The sequence below is a fragment of the Motacilla alba genome, chromosome 24, assembly GCF_015832195.1.
Source record: "Motacilla alba alba isolate MOTALB_02 chromosome 24, Motacilla_alba_V1.0_pri, whole genome shotgun sequence".
Taxonomy (NCBI): Eukaryota; Metazoa; Chordata; class Aves; order Passeriformes; family Motacillidae; genus Motacilla; species Motacilla alba.
This window is the reverse complement of record NC_052039.1, coordinates 3,204,194-3,226,976: the sequence shown is the minus strand read 5'-3', so window position 1 is coordinate 3,226,976 and position 22,783 is coordinate 3,204,194. Positions and strand designations below refer to the sequence as shown.

Here is a 22,783-nt window from a genome sequence, read left to right as displayed (position 1 = left end):
CTCAAAAAGAGACCTTTAACCCTGAGATAGTGGGGAAAGAGATTGTTTTGAGAAAAACTGAAGGTTTGAATTTGTCTTGAAGCATTAAAAAAACCCCCACTTACAGTCTATTTTTACCAAAGCTGCAATTAGTGAGAAATAAGAAACATCTTTTTGTTGAGAAAATGTCAAAAGTAAGTACTATTTGTTTTGGAAACTAACCTTTGAAACTTTTTTTTTTTTTCTTTCTTGTCAATGCAGCAAACTCTAGCCCAGACTGTGAATGCCTTGGTCTGGAGGTGGCTCAGGGTGGGGGACATGGCAGGGGAAGCTGTCCAAGCCCAGGGATGCTCAGCAGAGGTGTGGGAACATGCCAGGGAGGGTGGTCTGGGGGTAAGGAAGAAAATTGTGGCATCCTGGAAGGAAGTGAGAGCCTGAGGAAAACTCCTTGGTATGGGATGGTGTCAGGTAGGGGGTCTGCAGCAGTGGGTACCCTGAGCTCAGCGCCTTTTTTGGGCTCTGTGAGCTGCTGAAGGGAAAAAAACATGTCTCCAGTTGGGATGCACGGGGAAGATTGCTGCCTGCTTTCAGAGATTGTGTGTGAAAAACACCCACTCATGCTAAAAAGCTTGGATTGCTCCCTGGTTTGCCTCAGCAGTAGGAAGAGCTGCTGCTGCCTTTCCGGCGAGGGGAGCAGAGGGCAGGGTGAGCCGAGGGGCTGAAGCCCAGGGCTGCCCCACCAGCCAGCTCCAGGCTGGGGAAGAAAAAATTCCCCTTTGCAGGTGGCTGGTGCACGAGGAGCTGGTGCGAACGTGCCCGTGTCGGTGCAGGGTTGCTCCTGCATCCCGGGGCTGCTCCCTGCATCCCAGAGCTTCTCCCTGCATCCCAGAGCAGCTCCCTCCATCCCAGAGCAGCTCCCTCTATCCCAGAACAGCTCCCTGCATCCCAGAGCTGCTCCCTGCATCCCGGGGCTGCTCCTGCATCCCAGAGCAGCTCACTCCATCCCAGAGCTGCTCCCTCCATCCCAGAGCTGCTCCCTGCATCCCGGGGATACTCCCTCCATCCCAGAGCTGCTTCCTCCATCCCAGAGCTGCTTCCTCCATCCCAGAGCTGCTCCCTGCATCCCAGAGCAGCTCACTCCATCTCAGAGCTTCTCCCTGCATCCCAGAGCTGCTCCCTCTATCCCAGAGCTGCTCCCTCCATCGCAGAGGTGCTCCCTGAATCCCAGAGCTGCTCCCTCCATCCCGGGGATACTCCCTCCATCCCAGAGCTGCTCCTGCATCCCAGAGCTGCTCCCTCCATCCCAGAGCTGCTCCCTGCATCCCAGAGCTGCTCCCTCCATCCCAGAGCTGCTCCCTGCATCCCGGGCACCAGCTGGTGCCGGGAGGGATGCTCGGGGGGTCGATGCCTGCATTTAACTCCCTGGTTGCGGAGCGAAGCCCGCAGGAGAGCGAGAGTGCCTGTGTCAGTCAGCATCCTGAGCCAATGGGTGCCCGGTAGGAGGTCTGCGCTCCCGGTGCACGCACGGAGCCCGGTGCTCCTTCTGCCAGTTGTGTGCGAGTGTGCGTGCGTGTGCAAGGGGAGATCAGACACGCTGACTGCCTGCTCCCGTCTCTCCCCCTCTCTCCAGCTCGCTAACTCCGTCTCCCTCCCTCTGCAAACATTGGATTTAAACCTGCTCAGAATTCAGCGCAGACGGAAAGCAGCGGCGGCAGCAGCCAGCAGCGAGCCAAGCGGCCGCTCGCCTACCGCAGCTCCAAGATGTACCATCCTGCCTGCTGGATCGTCTTCACGGCCACCACTGCCCTGCTCTTCATCCCAGGTAGCGCAGGGAGCTTTTTCTCCGGAGGATGGGAGGGCAGGGGCTCGCCGGGCGGGAGAGCCGAGCGGGCTGTGCGCGCAGGGAGCCCGGCTCCGCGCACATTGCGCACGGACGCGCGCAGGCAGGCAGGCAGCGAGTTGCTCTGCAGCGGGGGATTGCCCAGTGCTCCCAGTGAGGGGCTCCGGAGCCGTGCTGGACCCCCAGGTGGGCACCGAGCCGGCGGTACCTGAGCCGTGCCGGCACCTGCAGCGGGGCTGGCCGGGATCGCGCAGCTGCCCCCGAGCTGGGCAGGGTCTGTCCCCTCGGGCAACCTCTGCCTCGAAATGATGGGCTCATGCAGTTTTTTCCCTTCAGAGTTGGGCACCTGCTGTGCCCTCCCTCTTAGAGCTGTCATGCTATTCCCCGTGCTCCCCTCATCCGTGCTTCCCTGATTCCTGCCAGGCAAACTCGGTGCCTTCCCCTCGCTCCCTTTCCCAAAGTGAAAATGAACCCCCCGCCTCAATCCCGGCGCTCGGGGAGGCCGTGCCCGTGCCGCAACCTCGGTGAACTGAGCGGGTGGCTCCCGAAATGAGGGCTGGCCTCGTCCCCGGGGCTCGGGGGGAGATGCTGGGTTTGGATCCAGCGCTGGCTCCTGATGCTCGCGGGGCAGCGAGCGCTGCATCCAGCGAGGGCGATGGGGGTGGAGAGCAGAGCTGAGCGCCGGGGGGAGGAAGTCACCGGCGTGTTTTTGATGATGATGTGCACTTTTGGCAGCTGGGGAGATTATCATCCCTGTGCAAGCAGATGGGGACCGGGTGTCGAGGCTGGGATCCAGTGTTAACCCAACCTTGTGTTTTTCCTCCTGCCAGGGAGGATTCTTTTGGACCCAGGAGGGCAGAGAGAGGCACGGCTGTGATTTCAGCAGCTGAACCACTCGCTGTGTGGGGCTGGTGTGTGTGGCAAGAGGGTGAGGCTGGCGAGGGAGAGGTTACTCGTGTCACAGCTGGCAAACAGCTCTGCCCATGGCAGTGCTGAACAGGATGGTTCTTGGGTTAAAACTTGCTTGTGGAGGCTTGTGCCATGGGACCAGCCACATCCTGGGGTCCTGTGGAGCTGTCACAGAGCAAACTGAGCAGATCAGTGGGTACAAGACCCCCTGGAATGGGCTGGGTACCCCTCTGTGGGATGGCAGGGGGCTGGGATGTGCATCAGCACTGGGGTCAGCCCTGTCCCCAGGGCTGAGCTTTGGCTGTTGGGGAGCAGTGGTGGAGGACCCTTGGCAGCAGAGCCTCGAGCTCCTCAGCAGCACCAGAAACCAAAATGGTGCATCTGTAGTTTAGCACGTGAGCATGAGGGGGCCCTGGCTGTGTGAGCTGCCTGACTTTGTGCATGTAAAGGGCTTTTTTTGAAAACAGATCTTCAGCAGGACAAGGTGGGTGTGCCTGGGGTGGGGGCAGGCGTGCCTCAGCAAGGCTGCTCTGAGGAGAGCACTGACACTTTCACCCTCCTGCTGGATGAGGTTCTGTGGGTTGGAATTGCAGAGAAATGGATGGAAGCAGCTGTGTGGGCCAAATGGGAGGACGTGTGACACTTGACGGGCTGTCATCGAGATGTCCTTAAGCTGCAGGAGCTGGCAGAAGCCTGACAGGGTGCATTTGCTGTTTGCCAGTGCCCTGCTGCAGTTTCCTCAGGATGTGGCTGTTTGGGCCAAGGCCAAGCCAAGGCCTGGGCTGGCTCTGGCCTCTGTGTGTGCCAGGGAAGGAAAAGGCCCCTGCATTTAAGCCCTGGAAACTTGGGAGAGGCTTCTTGAGCCGCACTTATGCGGTTGTAGCTTTCCCTTCTTATTTCTATTAAGCAGCAATATCTGCTTTGGCTTTGGATGTCCCCTGAGCTAAACCAGCCCAGGACTTTGCCTGGCTGGGCTCAGCCCTTAATCCATCAAGCCAAACCCTTCTGCCTGCATTAGAGGAAGGGAAATACTCTGGGCTGCTTGGTGCTTTGCCTTCTGCCCTGGATTTGAACATCTCCAATCCTTTTTATTTGTGCCTAGCTTGCAGAGGTTGGATGTTTTCCCTCCCTGCCCGACCTGTCCCAGCAGTGATTTCGGTCATGGTTTCACCGCTGTGGGCTGGAACACGAGCCACGTTGGCAAAGTCACGGATGGCAGAGGGAAGGTGAATGGTCCCTGCTGTCCTTTGGAGCCTGCGCCTTCCCAAAGTGTTTTTCTTGGGCTGTTTATTATTTCCAGGTGTAATCCCAAGGGTTTTATGCAGGTGACTCTCCCCTGGGATATGCAGAGGCTGTTTCTGAAGTGCAAACTCTTTCCCTTTCCGTTTTTATCCGAATCCTGCGGGAGTTTCACACGGGGTGGTTAAAGTGAGAAGGGAACCTGCTTTTAGAAGGTGTAATTAGAGTGAAGGGAAACATCACAACTTGAAGGCTCCTGCAGAAAATAGCATCGCAAAGTTATTATTAGCTGTAATAGCTTATTTGCCAGTTTTTCCTCTTTCTCCTGCTCCCACCTCTGTCCTTCCCCCCTTCTCTTATTTTTGTTAGGAAAGATGCATTTTTCCCATTGGGTTTCGTGTCATCTCGTTACCAATTTACTCTCGTGGAATCTAAAGACACGAAAGGTTAATGCAATAATGAAACCCTGACCCCTCTGGTCATGGAGACTGTCTTACTCTGCAGCTTTTTACTTCTTTGTAAGACAAGTTTCTATCTAGAATAATTTGGAAGCCTTAATGCTGTTGTCATCTGGAGCCTTGGGGGAGGCGGGCTCCTGGACAGGGGCTGCTCTCTGAGGTGGGAAGGATGCTGAGGGTTTTAATGAGTCCAGCGCTGCAGGATAGGGAGGTGAGTGGGTAATTTAATTGCCAAGCTGTTGGCAAATGCTTTGAACTGCTGGGCATTGTGGGTGCTGCTGTTTTGAGATGAGGGTGGGCTGTGACGGAGAATGAATTTGGGGCAGGGGGGAATCTTTGTCTGAGCTGCAGTTACAGGGTGACATCATGGCTCTACAGGTGGCAAAAATCAATGCTCATCAGCCTCTTCAGACATTTATATCACTGCCTCTGCAGGCTGAGGGAAATTACTTGTCATGGCAGTGGTCTGAAAATCTGGCAGTGCAGGAGGAGATGGACAATCCTGTTTTTCATTGCTCCAGGACACAGGGATCAAGGTGAAGCTTGTAGAGCTTGGGGTGTCCCCCAGTGTGCCACTGTCACCCTTGCACCCAGGACCTGCTTTCTGCATCCTCCCAGAGACTCTGTGTGATTTCAGCTTTGCTGGGGCACCCTGGCTTTGGTGGTGGTTCTAAAACCCATCCAAATTTACAAAATAGACATTGTAGGTATTAAAAACACCCTCCCATCCCCTCCTAGAGGGGTCCCTGCTGCAGGAGCATGCTTTTCCTGCTGCCTGTGACGTGACTGTCACCTCTCTCCAGTGGAGGATGCCGGGCTGGTGGGGTGCTGCTGATCCCTGCGACTAAGCCTGAGAATAAGTACCTGGAGCACATTAGTTCTGCTTTAGTGTCATTTCAATATGAGCAAGAGGGGCTTAAGGGGATTTTCCGTGCTCTCCCAAAGGCTGGGGATAGGTGTGGATCAGGCACTGCAACCATCAGTCTTCCAGGAGTCAGGGAAGCTGGGGAAGGTGTCCCAGCAGGATGGGGTGTGAGCCCAAAGCCACTGTCTGGTCTTCCCCTGCCTCTCCCTGAGGCTTGGCCTGTAGTTTCCCTGCCAGAGGGTGATTTCTCCATCTCCTGGCTCCCAGTACAGGGAGAAGGTTGGTGCTGGCCTCTTAGAGGATGTTTTAATTCTGCTGGGGAGGAGCAGCACCCGCTGTCATTTCCAAACGATGTGGGGAGGGAGCGTGACGGGAGAGGAGGCACACACAGCTCTTGCTCCGTGCAAATCCCCCCGGTGCAAGCTCCCAGAACAATTTGCCTTGGGGGCTGCGGGTTTCGGGCCGGTGGCTCTGGCAGCTGCCTTTCAGGATGCCCCAAAGTGCTGAACCTTGCTTTGCGTTTTCCAGCAGCTTCTCTTTGACAGCCTCTCCTTTGTGCATTCCGTGGTTGCAGACGGCCGGGTGGAGGAGCTTTTGCTGGTGCGAATCCCTGTGAAAAACTGAAAAGGGAGAGATGTTTCAAAGGCACCGATGGGAGCTCTGTGCCTTAACTGGCGCCTTTGAAAATCTTCTCCAAAGGCTTGAATATTTGGTTATGGCGAATTTTGAGCTGCATAAACAGCTGTGTTCATACTTTACACTTGAATATGAAATTCGGAATTTGTGCTTTGCTTGGTAAGAAACCAAAGTCACTGAGAGGAGCTGTCAGGGTGCAGTGATGAACCCCAACAGGTTTGTGGGGGGACAGGGTACCCAGGAGGATCCTTCTGCCGCAGTCAGGTGGGGATAGAGGAAAACTTGTTGGATTTTATCTGTAATGTCCTTCACGACCCTGGGGTCACCCTCAGCTTTGCAGCCCTGCCTCCCCCCTCCCCAGTGAGGCAAAGCTGAGCACTGATCCTGAACCCTTCTTACCTTCTGAGCATCCCCTGAGATGCTCTCAGCTGTTGGCATGTGCAGGATGGGGAGTGATTTCAGCTGTCACACTCCTCCTTTTTGTTTAAACTTAAAAATAATAACAGCTTTGCTGCAAATCTCCTTGCCTCCCAGTCATCTTTCCCTAATGAAGGCACGGTACTTATAATTACCAATGCAGCAACAGCACATAACAGAGGTGGCTTTGACACTTGCTGCTCCGTGGGTGGGTTTTTCCAGGGAGCTCCTCTTCGTTTCATGCTTAGAGAGAAGAAACACTTTCCTGCTTGCTTCTCCAAAGCCCTGGGATTGTGTTTTCCCCCTCCATGGGTGGCCAGGCACGGTGGCTTGTCCGGTGGGAGTGGCAGGGGATGTGTCACCCTTGTGAACGGATGGACACGTGAGCCCAGGTGTTCTGCGGCTGAGTGGGCACTGGGGGATTCTCCGTCCAGTCCCAGGTTAGGTTCAGACAGCGTGGGATGGCCGAGGGCAGTGGTTTGGGATGCTCAGGTACTGCAGGGACCCCATCAGTGTCGAGAGCCACCCCTTTGGGAGGAGCTGCTTTTGGGAAGTCGAACCTGTTGCCTGTGCAGCAGAGTCATGTGCGCCAGGGACACGTGTGAGATGAGGCAAGGAGGGGGGAAAAAGAGGAGATATTTTTAGGTTTACTTTTCTGTGAATTCAGCGCTAGTGAAAAGTGCTGGATTGACTGCTCTGGAGACTGAAGCAAAGTGCAGGGAAGGGCTAGCCCAGGACAGCTTCCCTGTGAGCTCTGCACTTCAGGATGGGATGGTGGGACTGGACCTCATCAGCTCACACTACCTGGGCAGCAAAGCCGTGGGGGATGTCTGTAGTGTTGAGCAGAGCTGGTGCACTCGTGGGGTTTCCCGGTGGATATGGGATTCCCAGGAGGGCAGCTGGGGTTACCCGTGCTCCACATGGCTTTGTCCTACGTGATTCACCCCATGGGTTGCTCCTCCTGGCTCCTCAGCCACACGAGGACCAGCTGACCCTGCAGTAGGAGGCTTGGGCTTCCTTCTGGTACTGCCTTTTCCACTAACCAAGCTTCCCAGGCATGTGTATTCCCATGCTTTTTGCAGAGGATGGAAGAAGAGGTCTTCACATGGGGCTTTGGCCCTCAGAGCAGCTCCAAACTGGTGAGACTGGGCTGAGCCGGGCTGTGCCTCACGTGTTTCTGTGCAGTGTCCCCCTGCTGTCCCCCTGCCAGCCCTCTGCCTCCTCTCTCCCAACTGTTTACTTCTGGCTTTTGTTTCCTGGACTTGTTGCTATGCATGCAGCATGTGGAAGGAGCTCCAGCGAATATAGGCCACACTTTGATTGTTCAGCAAGCTGGAAAATGATGATTATAATTTTTGACAGAAAGGAAGGAGGGGGAAGGAGATCTCTGGGCTTTCAAATCTGCTCTGTCATAAGCAGGATCTTGCAAGGGCCTTCTGATGACTTCTCCCGCCCCAAAGGAAATGGCGTTTGCATAGCAAGAGGGGTTAGAGGAAAAATTCCTCTCTCTGCAAGGACAAAGTGGCACTTCTTTCACCAAGGCTTCCACCTCGTGTGGCGGTCCTGTCACAGAGCATCAGCCAAATGTTGTTGGTGTCGGCCAGTAATTGACTAGGAAGCATCCAAGAGAAATCTTGATGCTACTAAAAAAATCCTCCATCCTGTTAGAGCAGCACACGGGGTGCATCCCTCGGATTGCAGAGGTGCTGGCAGAGCAGTGCCCGCAGCACCAGCCCCGGGGGACGTGGGCGTTGAGGTGGAAGCCAACCTGGAACTGTCTGCAAGCTTCAAAGACTTCTCCCAAAGGGGCAGCTCCATCTGGGGCCACACCAGCAGGGGACTTGTCTGATCACAGTCCAGGCTGGCAGGAGAGCCCATGGAGATGTTGGCTGCTCCTGCCCCTTCCCAACTCACTGCTCCATTGGCATCATCCGTGCAGTCCTCAAAGGATTTCCCCATTTATTTGTTTTATTTAATGGCGTTGGCTAATTTCCACTTTTTTTTTCTTTTTTCTTTTTTTTTTTTTTTTGTGGTTGTTTATTTTAATGCGATCACTTCTAATGAGGCTAATGACATTTAGTCTCTGTGGCGGTGCATTTTAATTTGGTCACCGAAATGTCAGTGCACGACAGCCTCCTCCTATCTCCCTGTGACAAAAGGCACCTCAGACAAAGGGGCTCTGTCCCCAGCTGTCCCTCACCCTCCTTATCTCCATCCTCCCAGGGACGGGCCAGGACTTTTGGCAAAGCCACCTCCTGCCATCCCCTCCTCTGCTGGCACCAGGGGAGCAGGTTTGGCCGCCAAGGGCTGCCAGGAGGGAAAGTGAAGGCTGCCGGAAACTCGGGATTTTCAGGCGAGCCAGCGCCACGTAATTAATCAGATGTCAAAAGCTCTCAGCAAAGTTAGCTTTGATCGGCGGGGAAATCTGTCAAATAGGTCGTTCTGCTGCCCCCGGTGCTTTTCTGTATCGCTCTGCCCATCAGTCTACCTGGCACTTCTCCTTTCCATGGCAGAGGTGGGAGCTTCCTGCTTGGAAAGCTGGAGCAGCTTCTCCTTGCCTGCACCAGGGCTGGTGCCATGGGCATTTCAGGGCTGGAAATGGGAAAAGGGGAGCGGGCTGGGGTGGGAGTCATAGATACTTGGAGAGGTTGAGGTGCTCAGATGGTGTGTATGAATTTGGAGAGGTCTCTGGTCCCAGCTGGGGTGTCAGGAGCAGCCTAAACCCTGAGGGAGGTGGCACTGGGGTCACAGGTGGCTGTACTGGAGAAGTGGAAACTTGTCTGCCTTGTGTTGTACCCAAATCTCTCAAGGTGCTGAACCTCAGAAGCCTGAGCCATTTTGCTTAAGAATGAGTCCTTTTTTCTGCAATCTGGGTCCAAATGCAGCTGAATTTGATCTGTTCTCCTTTGATCTGTTCCTCCCTCGCTATTCTATGTACCAGGAATGGATGAAGATTAAAGTTTGCAGTTTCTGAGCAAACTAGGTTACTCATCACTGCACGATACCCAATTACCTGCTGATACCTCAGGAGTGAGAAGGTATTGATCTTGCTTGGATTTGAACTTGTTGAACCAAAGTCTCTGGATATTTCAAATCCGTTGCGGAGGATGTGCCATTTCCTTCAGGAATCAAAGAGGGATGCAGGCTGTGTTTCTGCACCCCATGGACTGTGGGAGGTGGATCTTTCCTTTCTGCCACAAGGGAGATGACCATAAGTGATAAATAATATTGTCTGTACTCTCCACAGCACAGGAGGGATGTAGACGTAATGGCTTTTGTGATGTGCCTGGGAATATCTAAATTTTGCTGGGAAGAAGTCCACAGAAGCTGATTTTTACCTCACATGGGTGGGTTTTCTGTGCCCTCTCTGCTCACCACTTCTTTGTGAGCACTGCAGGCTGCAGAAATGCCTTTGATGGCATCCCCTGTGTCTGCCTTCCTCCTGTCTGTTGTGTTCCCAACCAGAAATAGCCCATCAATTCAAAAGAAACACGAAAATTCTTCCAAAATTACCTGGTGAGACGAGGCCGGGGGGCCTGGATCAAAACCTTTATTACTGAAACTCAGTGATATCAGGTCTCACTCTTACACAGTGTTTGTTTCCAACAGATCTTAAAATAATTCACGGAGAAGAGAAATTTCATTGTACCTGTTTTTGTAGACTGGGGAGCCAAGGAATAAAGAGGGAAAATGACTTGCCCAAGGCATGTGCAGAGACAAGTGTTAAGAGACGTGTCCTTGCTGTAGCTCCAAATCTGAAGTGCGTTTTTCCTTGTGAAACAGTGGAGTTCCTGCTTTGAGAAACACAGGAGAAAGAGTGCAGGATCGGTACACTGGGTGCTAAAATCCCTGTACTGGGCTGGCAGGGAGCTGGAGCACCACCAGGCTCTTGAACCTGCACTTAGATGCCCCAGTTTGTGTCCTGGCAGGAAAGTCTGTACCACAGTTCAGGCAGTGATGTCTGGAAGAAGGAAAATGTGAATTCATGATCAGCCTGACTTTGTGAGTGGAGGGGCACCCTGTGCTCCTCTCCAGGCTGGCAGGAGGGCAGCACATGATTGATCCCCCTGCCCTTTCACATTGCATCTTGGCCTGTCTTTCCCCTGAGGCTTGAGAGTGATGATCCCGGAGCTGAAAGGAGCAGATGAACAGAGGAGAAATTCTCAAGCACGCTCTTCACTCAGCCCTTGGTCTCCAGATGGAAATGCTCTTTGGAATTTCAGGGAGAGCACACATTTGTCCTGTCAATGCCTGCCCTGCCTCGCCGCGTGCGCTGCAGCATCCGCCGGCTGCTCCGGGGCCGAGAGCCGCTGCCTTTGCCAGCCTCTCCGTATCCTCGGGACACTTTATCTTTATAAAGTCGCAATAAGTGGACAGTATAATATATTTCACTTTTAATAAGGTGTTGCCAGTTGCACACACTCTGCAGAGCAATTAGTGTCAAAGGCGGCTAAGCAATGGCGGGGCGCCGTAATTCCGCTGTTTACCGGGCTGCAGGATTTATGGGCAGAGCTGGAGGAGCCGCGGCCACAGCTTGGCTGGAGGCACAGGAGGTGCCGTGCACTGGCTTGGAAGCCACGCTCTGAGCTGCCCTGAGTCGTGGAACTCTTGGGAGACAGGCAGGAATGAGCCACTGCTTCGTTTTGGTGCCCCCCACCCCAGTTCTGGGATTCTGAAAGGAGATGCTGAGCCTGCTCAGATGTGCCAGTCGGAATTTTGGGCAGTTGCTCAAAATTCAGACTGAGAGGACCCCCTGCTCTTTGGGTGTTGGCATGGGAGGTGGAGCTTTGCCATGTGAGGTTTTCCTCATCGAGGAAGGGAATCATAGAAATCACAGAATGGATTGGGTTGGAAGGGACCTTAAAGATCATCTCATCCCACATCCTTGCCTTGGGCAGGGATATCTTTCACTAGGCCAGGTCACCTGGCTTTGGACATCTCCAGGGATGGGGAGAAGTCTGGAGAAGTCTCCAGTGTCTGGATTAAAGGCAGCCCCTGGCCTTGGTTGGCACATGGGCGTTGTGCTGATGGTCTGACCAGTCGGGTGGAGACAGGACAGGGGAGGGGAATTTTCAGGTCTGGGGGAGGCTTTTTTGCATCCTTACATCCCGTGAGGTACCTGAAGTATCCAGAGATGGTGGGGGACTCTACTCAGTGGTTCTGCTTCCCATAAGAGTAACCCCATTTTCTCTCCTGGGCATCTAGGATTCCTTACTTCAGCTTTTTAATTTTTTTTTTAGCATCAGGGCATGTTGGGCAAAGAGCTTCAGTGAGCTCAGCTCAGGGAAGTGCTTATCCCTGCCTCCTTCCCATGAACTGAACATTCCTGCTTTTGTCTGGGGACTCTCTGATCATCACAGGCTGTACTGTGCAGTTTTTATAAAGTCAGTCCATGTGCTGATCTCACTGCTGAGGCTGTCAGGCAGCTCCAGCATCCTGCCAGAGCCCTCCTACCCAGATCTGACCATGCTCATGCTGCCACTCATGTTTCCAGAGGCTTGACCTACAGTCCTTGGCTTTGTGGGAGGACAGAAAGTGGTGTCACACCATGAGCGCTGTGGAGGGAGGTGCCGCTGTTCCTAATGGCTGGATTGGGCTGCAGATGCTGCAGAGTCAATCCAGCCAGGATCTGCTGCTGGGAAGCAAACTCAGTTTGTGTCAGATGTGTGGGATGTGATTCCGAGGGTCTGGAACCAGCCCTGTGGGGACTGCACGCACACGGAGCCGCTGACGAGCGAGGCGGTGTGCCAGGGCTGCAGCGCTGGATTCTGCATCCCTCATCTCCAGGTGCCATCAGCTCTGCGCACCTGAACCTGCCCCTCTCCTGCCTCTTGCCACCCCAGCCCCTGGGGATGCCCTCACTCCTGGTGGGATCGGCCCCAGAATTTGGTTTTTAGAGCCAGCACAGTTGGTATTGCTGAGCCCTTGCCCCTGCCTGCTCCCCCTTCCCCACCCCCTGGTTCTCGGTTCAATAAAGTCCCAGTTTCTTGGGTTTGTTCTCCGAATTGAAAGCCTTCCATTTTCACACCTCTGTAATTGGTGCTATCTGTTGAGAGAAACTCTGCAACTCCAGCCAGCCAGGGTCAGGAGGAGCTGAATTGAATTAAAAGGAGCAGAAATTGGTTCGAGGTGGGCAGAGGGCCGCAGGGAGAACTATGCAATTTCTCTCCTCAGGGCTCCTGATGAGCAGAGCAAGCAGCAGCTTCCCATCTCTGCCCGTGGGGGGCTGACACTGGCCCACCCACACCTTAATCTGCACACTGAGGTGGGCATCTCTCAATTGAAAACAAGGAAATGAAACCCAGCATCTTCTCCTTTTATCTGGCCAGCAGGCCAGGGCTCTGCTCCTCTGGCTCCTTGGCCAGGATGCTGACAACTGTCACTGAAATGACCTTGCCGTGATTAAATACAGCTAGAAGTGATGTTTTTAATAAAAAACTAAAGCAGTGATACAAGCTGATGGCTGGGAGATTTGAGGTGCTGTGTGTTAATCCTACCTGTGTCTCAACCCCGGATCGAAAGCTCCTAGCGCTGTTGGACTGAGTTAAGGGTGAGCGTCCTGGCCTTTGGATCATGGTTCCCCAGCTCAGTCTCTGCTGGCTTAGGCTGCTGTAAAACCACAGCAACTTCAGCCAAAGCCAGTGGATTTATAGCCCCGTGGTAAAGCTAAGGATGGAGAGTGTGCTGGGAAGTGCCAGGTCTGGAGTTGTCTTAGGGGAATAGATGTGATGCTTTCAGCTCTTAAGGAGCTGCTTGGAAATTTTCCCACATTTTTTTTCCCCATGAAAAATGTTTTTTTTGTTATCTTCACTCACAGAGTGTAGGAGCGCTCTTTGCTTGGCTCTGGGAAGCTTGCTTGTCTTGAGGATGCTGTTTCTAGGAGCAGGAGGAGACCCTTCTGATGAAGGGAGTGCTGTGGCCTCTGATCCCCATGCTGCCCTTATCCCTCAGCCCACACAGAGTTCCTCTTCCCCAGGCCAGGCTGGGCTGGTTTTCTCTTTTGTAGCTCTTCTAGTGGGTGTATAATTAGTTTTTATAAGGGATTTGGCCCCAGGTCTTCCCCAGCCCAGCTAAATGTCCTTGGCTTTTCAGAACCAGAGCTGCTCTTGCTTTGGTGCTGGCTTGGTGAGCACTCAGAGTAGAGTGGCTCCAACAGGACAGTGCAGAAAGGGGGAGATATTTCAAATGGTGAAATTTCAGGCAACAAGGGAGCAATTTTCCACCCACTTCTGAGCTGGAGCAGAGCCCTTCCAGTCTCCCTTTCTGTTACTCCCCAGCTGGGCTGGCACCAGGGATGTGCCATTTATTGGAGGCAGTAAGAAGGCACGTGGCCAAGGTAGCCTTGGAGGATGCCAAGTGCAGTGCCCTGCCTGCCCAGCTGTTTGGAGGATATCCCCAGCCCCATTTTTCCCCCCGGGGGACTCTGTGCTCGTGGCCTCGCTGTCCCCTGCTCCTGTCCCCAGGCAGCGGAGGGGACAGTGGCACAGCTGGAGCTGGCAGAGTGCCCTGCAAGCGCCCTGGGCCCCTGCTCTGCCTCTCGTAATTTATACAAGCGCAGGCCGATGTTCCCTTTTAAATTGACAAAGGCAGAGACTGGAGCCCGGGAAGCCCTCTGACCCCGGAGCCCTGGTCCATGAAAATTACAGGCGCTGTACAGCGCGTTTCCTCTTGATGTACTTGCAGTGGGGAGATGCTGGTTAATTTGCCAGGACTCAGAGGTGACCCGGGTTTAATAAAGAGGATTAATGGATTTGAGCTAAAGGTCTCGGCTGTTTGGAGCTGATAGCCTTCTCCTTCGAAGACACTCTGGCAAGGCACGGCTCAGCCTCCTGCGGGGAGAGGTGGGGGCAGCTCTGCTGGAGGAGCCCTGCCGTGTGGGCAGGGCATTGCCTCGGGGTTAATTAGCAAACCCAGGTACCCCGGGCCACCTCCCCGGGCTGGGCAGTGCTGCTGTGAGGCTGACAGCCTGCCCTGTGTCCTGCCTGTCATTCCTGCAGCCGAGCAAGGAGGCTGGTGCTGCCCCAGGATGTCCCCTTCCCACCTCCGGGACACGTGTGCCACCCCTTAGGAGGGGACATGACCGGGTGAAAGGCACGACAGCTGGGACACAGAGCTCGTGCAATGCCTTCTGCTCCAGTTTTGGGATTGGATGCTGAATTTGGGCTCAGACCCCTTGTTTCAGCAGCTTTCCCTGTGGATGGTTTAGGACGGCAGTGCCCTCCAAGCAGTGGATGCCAGCGGCAGTGCTGATCTTACTGAGAGGAGTCTGTGCTTTGTACCGAGTCCAGGGATTTACACCCTTCCCTGGGGAAGACAGGCAGGGTTTTAGGGATGGGCATGGTCACACCAGCAGACCCCACAGTGCTGGGCAGCTGGGGAGCAGCAGAGGAGGTGGTTTGGCTCAGGGCTGGACCCCTGAGTGGTGTCACAGCTGGTGTAGGGATCGAGGGAGGATGCAGACGGAGTTTTTCACCTGGAGGATGCACATGATGTGTGAGTGGTGACAGGGCTGTAGGGGACAGGAGCAGCCTGAGGACAGTTTATCTCAGCACATCCATGCTGCTCTGCCCCCTGGAGTCCTCCTGTTCCCACAAGTTCAGGTTAAGGGTTAAGGACAGTCCCGTGGGCAGGATCCCACGGGGCTGGCAAAACCCGTGGCAGGAGTGATTGGCTGCCAGGGGCTGTGATGGGGAAGAGGCTGAGCTGAGCCGCTGCCATACCCCCCTGCTCTGCCTTCCCACTTAATGTTCCCAGCACGCAGAGAGCAATGAATTCCCCGTGGCGTCCTGCTCCCTGGCCCTGGAGTCTCTGGCGATATTCCCGTAATAAGTAAGTGGAGTACTTTGGACAGGAGCAGCCAGGGACTGGGCCAGTTTCCCTGCCGGGAAAATGCATGCACGATCAATGCAATCAACTTACCCTTCAGGTCCTTTTTGGGTTGGATGGAAGAGATGCTCTGACTGAAACCCATTTATTGAGTGGAGAAGGTGCGGTGGAATTACAAGCTATAGCTTTTATCAGCCCCTGGCTTCTGCCTTGTCTTTACCTTATCCAAAAGAATGCTGAGTGTTATGAAGCATTATTCTCTTAAAACCCCATTACTCCTCATTTCAGAGGGGCGTGGAAGCACTCAGGGATTCATCCTTTGCCAACTACAGGTGGAAGTGTTCAACAGGAGGTCCTGGCATGGAGCTGAGTCCTATTTAAAGTATTGTTTATCCCTCTAGGGCTGGGCACTGGCCTCTCCTAGCTGTCTTGCTCACCAGGGAATTGCAAGCGAACAATTCCCTTGCAGAGCTGAGCATCAAGTCAGAGCCAAAACCACTTGTGTTCCTCCCAGTGCATCCCACAGCACAGAAAGGGAAGAAATGGAATGGAGAAATTAAGTCCAGGAGCTGGAATGGATGATTCAGCAAGTGCACTTAAGTGTGATGCCCTGTTATAATGGATCCTGGGTGGAAACCCCGCAGGGAGTTTGTAGGCATGTCCATGCTGCACAAACTCTGAACATCATCAGGAATGAGGTCAAATTTTGCCCATCTGTGCACATGTTTTGGTCACTTCGGGCTGATGCTGGCAGTATTTTTGGTCTGGATAGTGCATGACTCGTGGGAGATTTTCCCCTCTATAAACAAGCCTATTTTCGAGTAGCTGCTGAAATGGACAAAAGGAAAAATAACCCCAGAAATTGTGAGTTTGCTCTCATTTAATCTCTTTAAACCAGCCACCACAGAGGTCAGGGCAAGAGCCTGTCAGGCAAATAATCTTTAATGCTCACAGGCGGCAAGGACTTGGGGTTTATTTCACTCCAGCATCCTCCAGCAAGAAGCATCACCTGCGTGCCATCCTCTTCCTCGGGCACCGTGCAAGCGGGCTCCTGGCACGCTGTGTCCCTGCCTGCCGCGGTGCAGGGTCCCTGATGCGACACGAGCGATCTGGCTAACAGCCCTGTGCTGCTTCCCTGGATCCGGGGGGCTGGGCACCGAATTTAGCCGAGCGGTAGCTGGGCAAAGAGTCTATTTCGGTCCGTGCCGGGGAGCGCCGGGCGCTGAGCGCAGCGCTCCGGTCCCGCAGCCCCTTCCGAGGCCGCATCCCTGGAACGCCCTGGCTCCGGATGAGGAGAGCCAGGATGCAAAGGCTCTGGATGCAAAGAGCCGGGATGCAAAGGCTCTGGATGCAAGGAGCCGGAATGCAAAGAGCCGGGATGCAAAGGCTCTGGATGCAAAGAGCCGGGATGCAAAGAACTGGGATGCAAAGGCTCTGGATGCAAAGAGCCGGGATGCAAAGAGCTGGGATGCAAAGGCTCTGGATGCAAAGAGCCGGGATGCAAAGAGCTGGGATGCAAAGGCTCTGGATGCAAAGAGCCGGGATGCAAAGAGCTGGGATGCAAAGGCTCTGGATGCAAAGAGCCGGGATGCAAAGGCTCTGGATGCAGAGGCTCTGGATGCACAGAGCACTTTGCAGTCAGGTCAGGCTCTTTCCGCTCTCCTCAGCCCTGCGCGGAGCCGTCCTTCCCGAGGAGCTGGGGGTGCCGCAGCAGGGACCCCCCTCTGCAGCGGGGCCTCGCAAATGAGTGCGGCCGCCCCGGGGCTGCTGCCTTCATGCATTCAGCCGGCATTGTCTTCCCTGCGCTCCGCCTGGAATTCATCCCTGGCATCGCCATGTATTATTTAGCTCGGCGCTGGAGATGCGAGATGCTGTTTTCGGGAAGGAGCCGGGCAGAGCATCCCCTGCCCCGGGTGTTGCCTGGCAAGCGAGCAGAGCATCTCCGTGGTCCGACCCTCCAGCCCTGTGCTGCTTTTCCCGGGAGAGCTCTCATCCCGGGCAGCAGACCTAGCGCGAAATTGCTGTTCACCCCTGCAGCAGGAGATTTAATTATCATTAGCTGAGCTTGCACAGCTCCACGTGCCATCGTGCAGCTGCAAGTTTAGCTGGGCCTTTTAAAAATCCAGCTGCAATATATGTAATTTTTCCCCCCTCCCTTTTTCCCCCCGTGTTTTTATTCTTTACCTCACACAAAAGCTTTGCTTTTATGTTTTGGGTCAATTTGGCAGCCTCTGAGCACAGTGCATGCTCAGAAAGGGCAGAAAATGAGTATTTCTAGGGTTGCAGCCAGGCAGAGCAACCTGTGGGCTGGTTTAAAATATGCAAGTCCCATTCCCAGGGATTGGGCAGTTTTTGCAGGATTTGGTGTTTATTTTACACCTTAACAATTTAGACTAGGGGAAAAGATAAAAATTAAAAAAAGTGCTAAAAAGTCACCTTTTTTCCTGGGAACAGGAGTCAGGGTCATGGTGGGTGTGGGAGGAAGGAGAGAGATCCCCTGGGAATTTCCTCCTGTGGGCTGAAAAAAGTCAAACTCCCTGGATTGCCCAAGATTTCAATTTTTTTTAAAGACTCTGGCTACCTGTGCTATGAGCTGACAAACCCCAGCCCAATCTTCCACGAAACTACTGCTTTTTAGGAGAACTCTGTTTCCATCAGCATTTCCTGCAAAACTCTTTTTTAATGCCAAATTGGGGATTTTTTTCACTAAAATTTCTCCTTTTCTAGGAAGTCCTGGTCAAATCCCCATTCTGTGGGCCAAATTCCTGGCATGGTGACCTTCCCCCATGACTTTTCCCATCCCTGCCCTACCCAGCCCTGGAAGCCACTTTCGCCCCCATTGCCAATAAAGGCAAACAAAAAATTAAATCTATAATTATCATTACTAATTCCACTTAATTAGTCACAAGCCAGCAGCCAAATTGGCTTTCTCATAATTATCAGATAAGCAGTAAGCACATCTCATAGATTATAATTAACACTGCTTAATTAAAATCTAATATACATACACCCTTTCCTCAACATATGCCTAATTGGGTTCACAAACAGAGGGGGTGTGAAGCCCCCGTCCCTGTTACTCCCCCAAAGATTTGTTGGATGCCACTTTTGTGTTAAGTTGGTGGCACGTGGGATGTTCTTCCTGCGCTTTCCAATACTGTGGCTCCAAAAAAAGTGAGTCCCTGCTTCACAATGAACTCACACAAGATGCTGTCCTGACTTCACTATTTTTTCTTATTATTGTTATTGCTCCAGCTGTGACCTCTCCATAATCCCCTGTCGAGGCTGGGCTCTGCAATAATAAAGCAGCTTGAATAAATTACGCTTTCAAAGGCGAAGGCCGGATTTTGGTGCAGAGCTCTGGAAATTGATGTCTCTCTTACTCCTTCTTTTCCTGAGCGGGGTTGGGAGATGCTCTGAGGCTGCAGGGAGGCTTTTTGTGTGGAGGGAAACTCTCAAACTTCTTTGCACCTTGGCTGCTCATTGATATCTCACTGAAATCTCATTGATACCTCACTGAAATCTCACTGATATCTCACTGAAATCTCATTGATATCTCACTGAAATCTCACTGATATCTCACTGAAATCTCATTGATATCTCACTGAAATCTCATTGATACCTCAGTGAAATCTCATTGATACCTCACTGAAATCTCATTGATATCTCACTGAAATCTCACTGATATCTCACTGAAATATCACTGATATCTCACTGAAATCTCATTGATATCTCACTGAAATCTCACTGATACCTCACTGAAATCTCATTGAGACCTCACTGAAATCTCATTGATACCTCACTGAAATCTCATTGATATCTCACTGAAATCTCACTGATATCTCACTGAAATATCATTGATATCTCACTGAAATCTCATTGATACCTCACTGAAATCTCATTGATATCTCACTGAAATCTCACTGATATCTCACTGAAATCTCATTGATACCTCACTGAAATGCTCTGGGTGTCACAGCGGGGATGACAGGGAAGCCCTTGGTCCCCTCCAGGGCTTGGTTGAGGGGTTGATGCTCACAGGTGAGAGCCCACACTATGGTTTATGTGCTGGGGGGGGGTTTAGCTCCTCTTTCCCTGGATTTGGTGGAGTGGCCACTCCTGTGGATGAGGAACCCGAGTCTGAACCAGCACAGGCATCATCAGGGGACACCGAAGCTTTGGTGCCCCCTTTGCAGGTGGCCTGACTTGTGAGCAGGGCACTGCCTGCCAGCACAGCTGCCACTGTCTGACCTTGGGGCAATAATTACATTGTGTTCCAGGTAGCTCTGCTCCCATTCCCAGATAAATTCTTGCCTGTTTGGCTGCCTGAGAGAAGCAGAAACTCCTGATAGTGCTGATTATTAATGAGATCATTTGCCTGCCAGTTTTTGCTGAGCTCATATCTGACTGGGGAGTTGATTCACCGTGGGAGATTTACAAAATGTGATTTCTGTCTCAGAGATGCTGAGCTGAGCTCCTTTAGCCAGGATGGAGGGAGCTCCTTCTCTGGGATTTAGTCCTGGCCAGGGCTCCTGGCTGCACTGCCAGGGCTGGAGACCCTCAGGGCAGGGATGGGACATTTTTCACACCAATCCTTGGGGATCAGAGGCTTCCATGTCTGGAGAATGGTGGCAGTGGGTGATGCCAGGGCATCCCGGCATTCCGTGATGTCAGCCTGTCTCCAAAGGCTTCTAATGCAGCGGCCGTGGAAAGGAAAGGAAAGGCTTGGCACGTGTTCCAGCGCCGGGGGAGGATTTGGGGATTAGAGATGTGTAATTGTATGTAGTGCATGACAAAACAAAATAAGTGGCAAAAAGAACTCAGTCGTATTAGGAATTCAAAGCGAGCGTTAAGCTTTTCTACATTAAGGGAGGGAAAAAATAGCCAGGAAACTGCACGAGGCAAAATCCCCTTTGCTGTCCATGCTGAGGCACAGCCTGGCTGCAGGAGCTGCGGGATGAGGGGCCAACCACTCCTGAAAACTTTTCCCTCCCAGCTGCCAGCCTTGGATGGATTTGCTGGCCGGGGAGAGACGTGCATTTGGAAAACGAAGGCGAAACATGGCTGGGGCTTCCTGGCTGGTTTTCCTGGTGGTGCTAAAGTGCCATGCAAGATCCAGGTGCTCTGGGCTGTGGTGGTGGCTGAGCCCCCTCTCCACACTGTCCCCGTGCCCACAGCATCTCCACAGCCTCTGCTCGCGAGGTTCTCGCCTGCCCGTGCGAGGCAGCTGGAAGCTTTTGTCCGTGGGGATTTCTCACCATCATAAGATCTTCCCAGATTAAGTAAATAATTTCACATTAGCTTAATTAAGTCTAATAGACTCATTAGTTCACTCTTTGCACGCGTTCCCGAGGGAGGATGGCCGGGAACCGTGAAGAGTTGCTGCGGAGAAATCCTGTGGCATCTTAAAGGCAGGAGCCAGCTGTGGGAGCGCTGCTGCTGGGTCAGGGAACCTCTGTGAGGTTCAGGAATTAAAAATTCACATCCTTATGGTGGCTCGAAACATGGGTAGGTCTTTCCTGTCCAAATGCTGCTGGGTTTTGGGCTGGCTGGTGGCTCTAGTGTGGCGGTGTCAGTGGGTGCAGTGTCACAAGCAGGAACATGTTCCAGACCATCCCCTGGTGCCACAACTGCCTCCGTGTGCTTGGGAATACATTGCCCTGCTTGGAACAGGGTGGTTCCATCAGACCAGTCTGGCAGTGCCACAAGGGCACACTTTGGAGTGAGATTTTTGGTGCTTTTGCAGTATTTTTCTTCCTTCTCCCACTATCAAGAGGTTTCTGAGCCCACCATGCTCAGAAGGGTGGAGAAGAGCAAGGGCTCCTGATTCTGAGGCAGGGCTGGGATGGTCCCTTTGGCTGCTGCGTGGGATGGTAGGAGAGGCTCCGGATGGTGATGTGGGACATGGAGAGATCGGTGGGAGACAGATGTTGAGCAGAGAAGCAGATGTGGGGGGAAAAAGGCTGTGGCTGCTGGCTGCTGGCAGGAGGTGATGGGGAAGGGAAGGGCTGATGGAAGTTAAAATTTGTGTGTGTGCAGGTGCTGCCAGGGTGGGAGTGTGTCTGTTTGCAGCGGGAGGAGATTTTGGCTTTTCTCTTACCTGCGGGTGTGTGCTACTGAATCATACTGCAGTGTACAGGGCATTTTTATGATGCATTTTAAAGTTACATCAAGGGCATTGAGAGCATATGGGTAGGTGACCTCTTTTTTGCATTTGCATAAATCTAAATAAATAAAATAAAACTGAGAGCGGGAGGCAGGGACCTGCAGATCTCTTCATTCCGGCGGCGTGTTCCCATCTCCCGCACACAATGCTGAGGAGCAGAAAGCACAGAAGCCCGAGGTAGACATCTGGTTTCCCTTTCACAAGTGTTGCCTGTTCTTTATTTATAAAGAAATTATTGTATTTAAAGCCAATACTCATCTCTTGTACCAGCAGAGAGCAGAGAGAGATGCATAGATTAGAGGGAAGTGGGTTGTGCATATAAATGGGGGTTAATTTGCTGACTCTTTGGAGAAGTGAAACCTGGCTGAGAGCTCACGGGTTTGGAGGTTCCTGGAGGTGTTTTTGATTTCAAAAGCAGCGTGAGAGGAGCCAGTCCTGGCCAGGGGGATGCTAAATTACAGCGTGCTGGGTACCATCCTAATCCCTGCATGGCCAGGGGGCAGGATGGAGGGAGAGGGGAGAGCTGACAGCGTCCCCCAGGCATTGGAGGGGACAACGTCTGCTCTCCTTGTGGCTCTGGGACTAGACCCTCCACATCCCACCCACAGCATTTCTCTTTGCCTCACTCCATCTGGGCAGCAGGATTTGGTGCTGGCCGTGCAACAGCTCCAGCAGGGATGGGAATGGGAAAAGAATAGATTGAAACGCTAAATATACCCAGCAGGAACCAGCTGGAGCCGGTGGAAACCTCAAACGTGCACATAGAGAGGAAGAACACAATGTTTCATTTGTTTTGTTTTATTTCACAAGAAAAATCTTCACAGCCCAAACTGTCACTTTGGAAGTAATTTGTGGCTGAGGATTTCAACACCCACTCCAATGATATTTTATTCTGACCCTAAACAAAATCAATAGCTTTTTTTTTTTCCCTCCTCCTTTTTCTTCTTCCTTGAGAAAACAGTATTTTTCAGCTCAGTGGAAGAAGAAAATAGATTCTGCCCAGTGTTGTTAAAAAGATATTATAACCAGTGTCTCTGGAAGTGTAAAAAGTACATGATCTAATATGTCTGAAGCAATTTTGAAAGGCTGCTTTATTTAGGATAATGGAGAAGCAGCAGTAAACCTCATAATCTTCCTGGATAAGGAGTCCAGCAGGAGGGATCTGAGCTGCAGCGTTGTGCCCTGGCTGCTTTTTTCCACCTGTCAGAGCCAGGGTTGAATGCTGGATAAAGCCCAGTGAGGTGGTGGAACCCAGCAGCAGCCAGGGAGGGTGGGGGGCTCCTATTTTAAGTCTGTAAAGCCCCTGAATATGAGAGAGAGGCTCTGAGATTCAGGAGCATCCCTTGGAGAGTTTAGGACAGCAGGGGTGCTGGTCAGGGGTGTCTCTGGCGCTGCTGCTCTGTCTTTTCATGTTCCCAACCTCTGAAAGCAGAGAAGCCTTCAGCAATATT

The 22,783-nt window shown here is 52.8% G+C and overlaps 1 protein-coding gene across 2 annotated transcripts in view; it reads left to right on the top strand.

Moving 5' to 3' along the window:
- The first annotated feature begins 1,482 nt into the window (after window positions 1–1,482).
- OPCML (opioid binding protein/cell adhesion molecule like) overlaps window positions 1,483–22,783 on the top strand; it is a 297,413-nt gene continuing 276,112 nt past the window's right edge. Inside the window, exon 1 of one of the 2 annotated variants that reach the window (XM_038161316.1) lies at window positions 1,483–1,801. In XM_038161316.1, the coding sequence (XP_038017244.1) occupies window positions 1,741–1,801 (61 nt within the window). In that variant the 5' untranslated portion in view covers window positions 1,483–1,740. The remainder of the gene's footprint in view (window positions 1,802–22,783) is intronic. The other variant, XM_038161315.1, reaches the window with a different exon arrangement.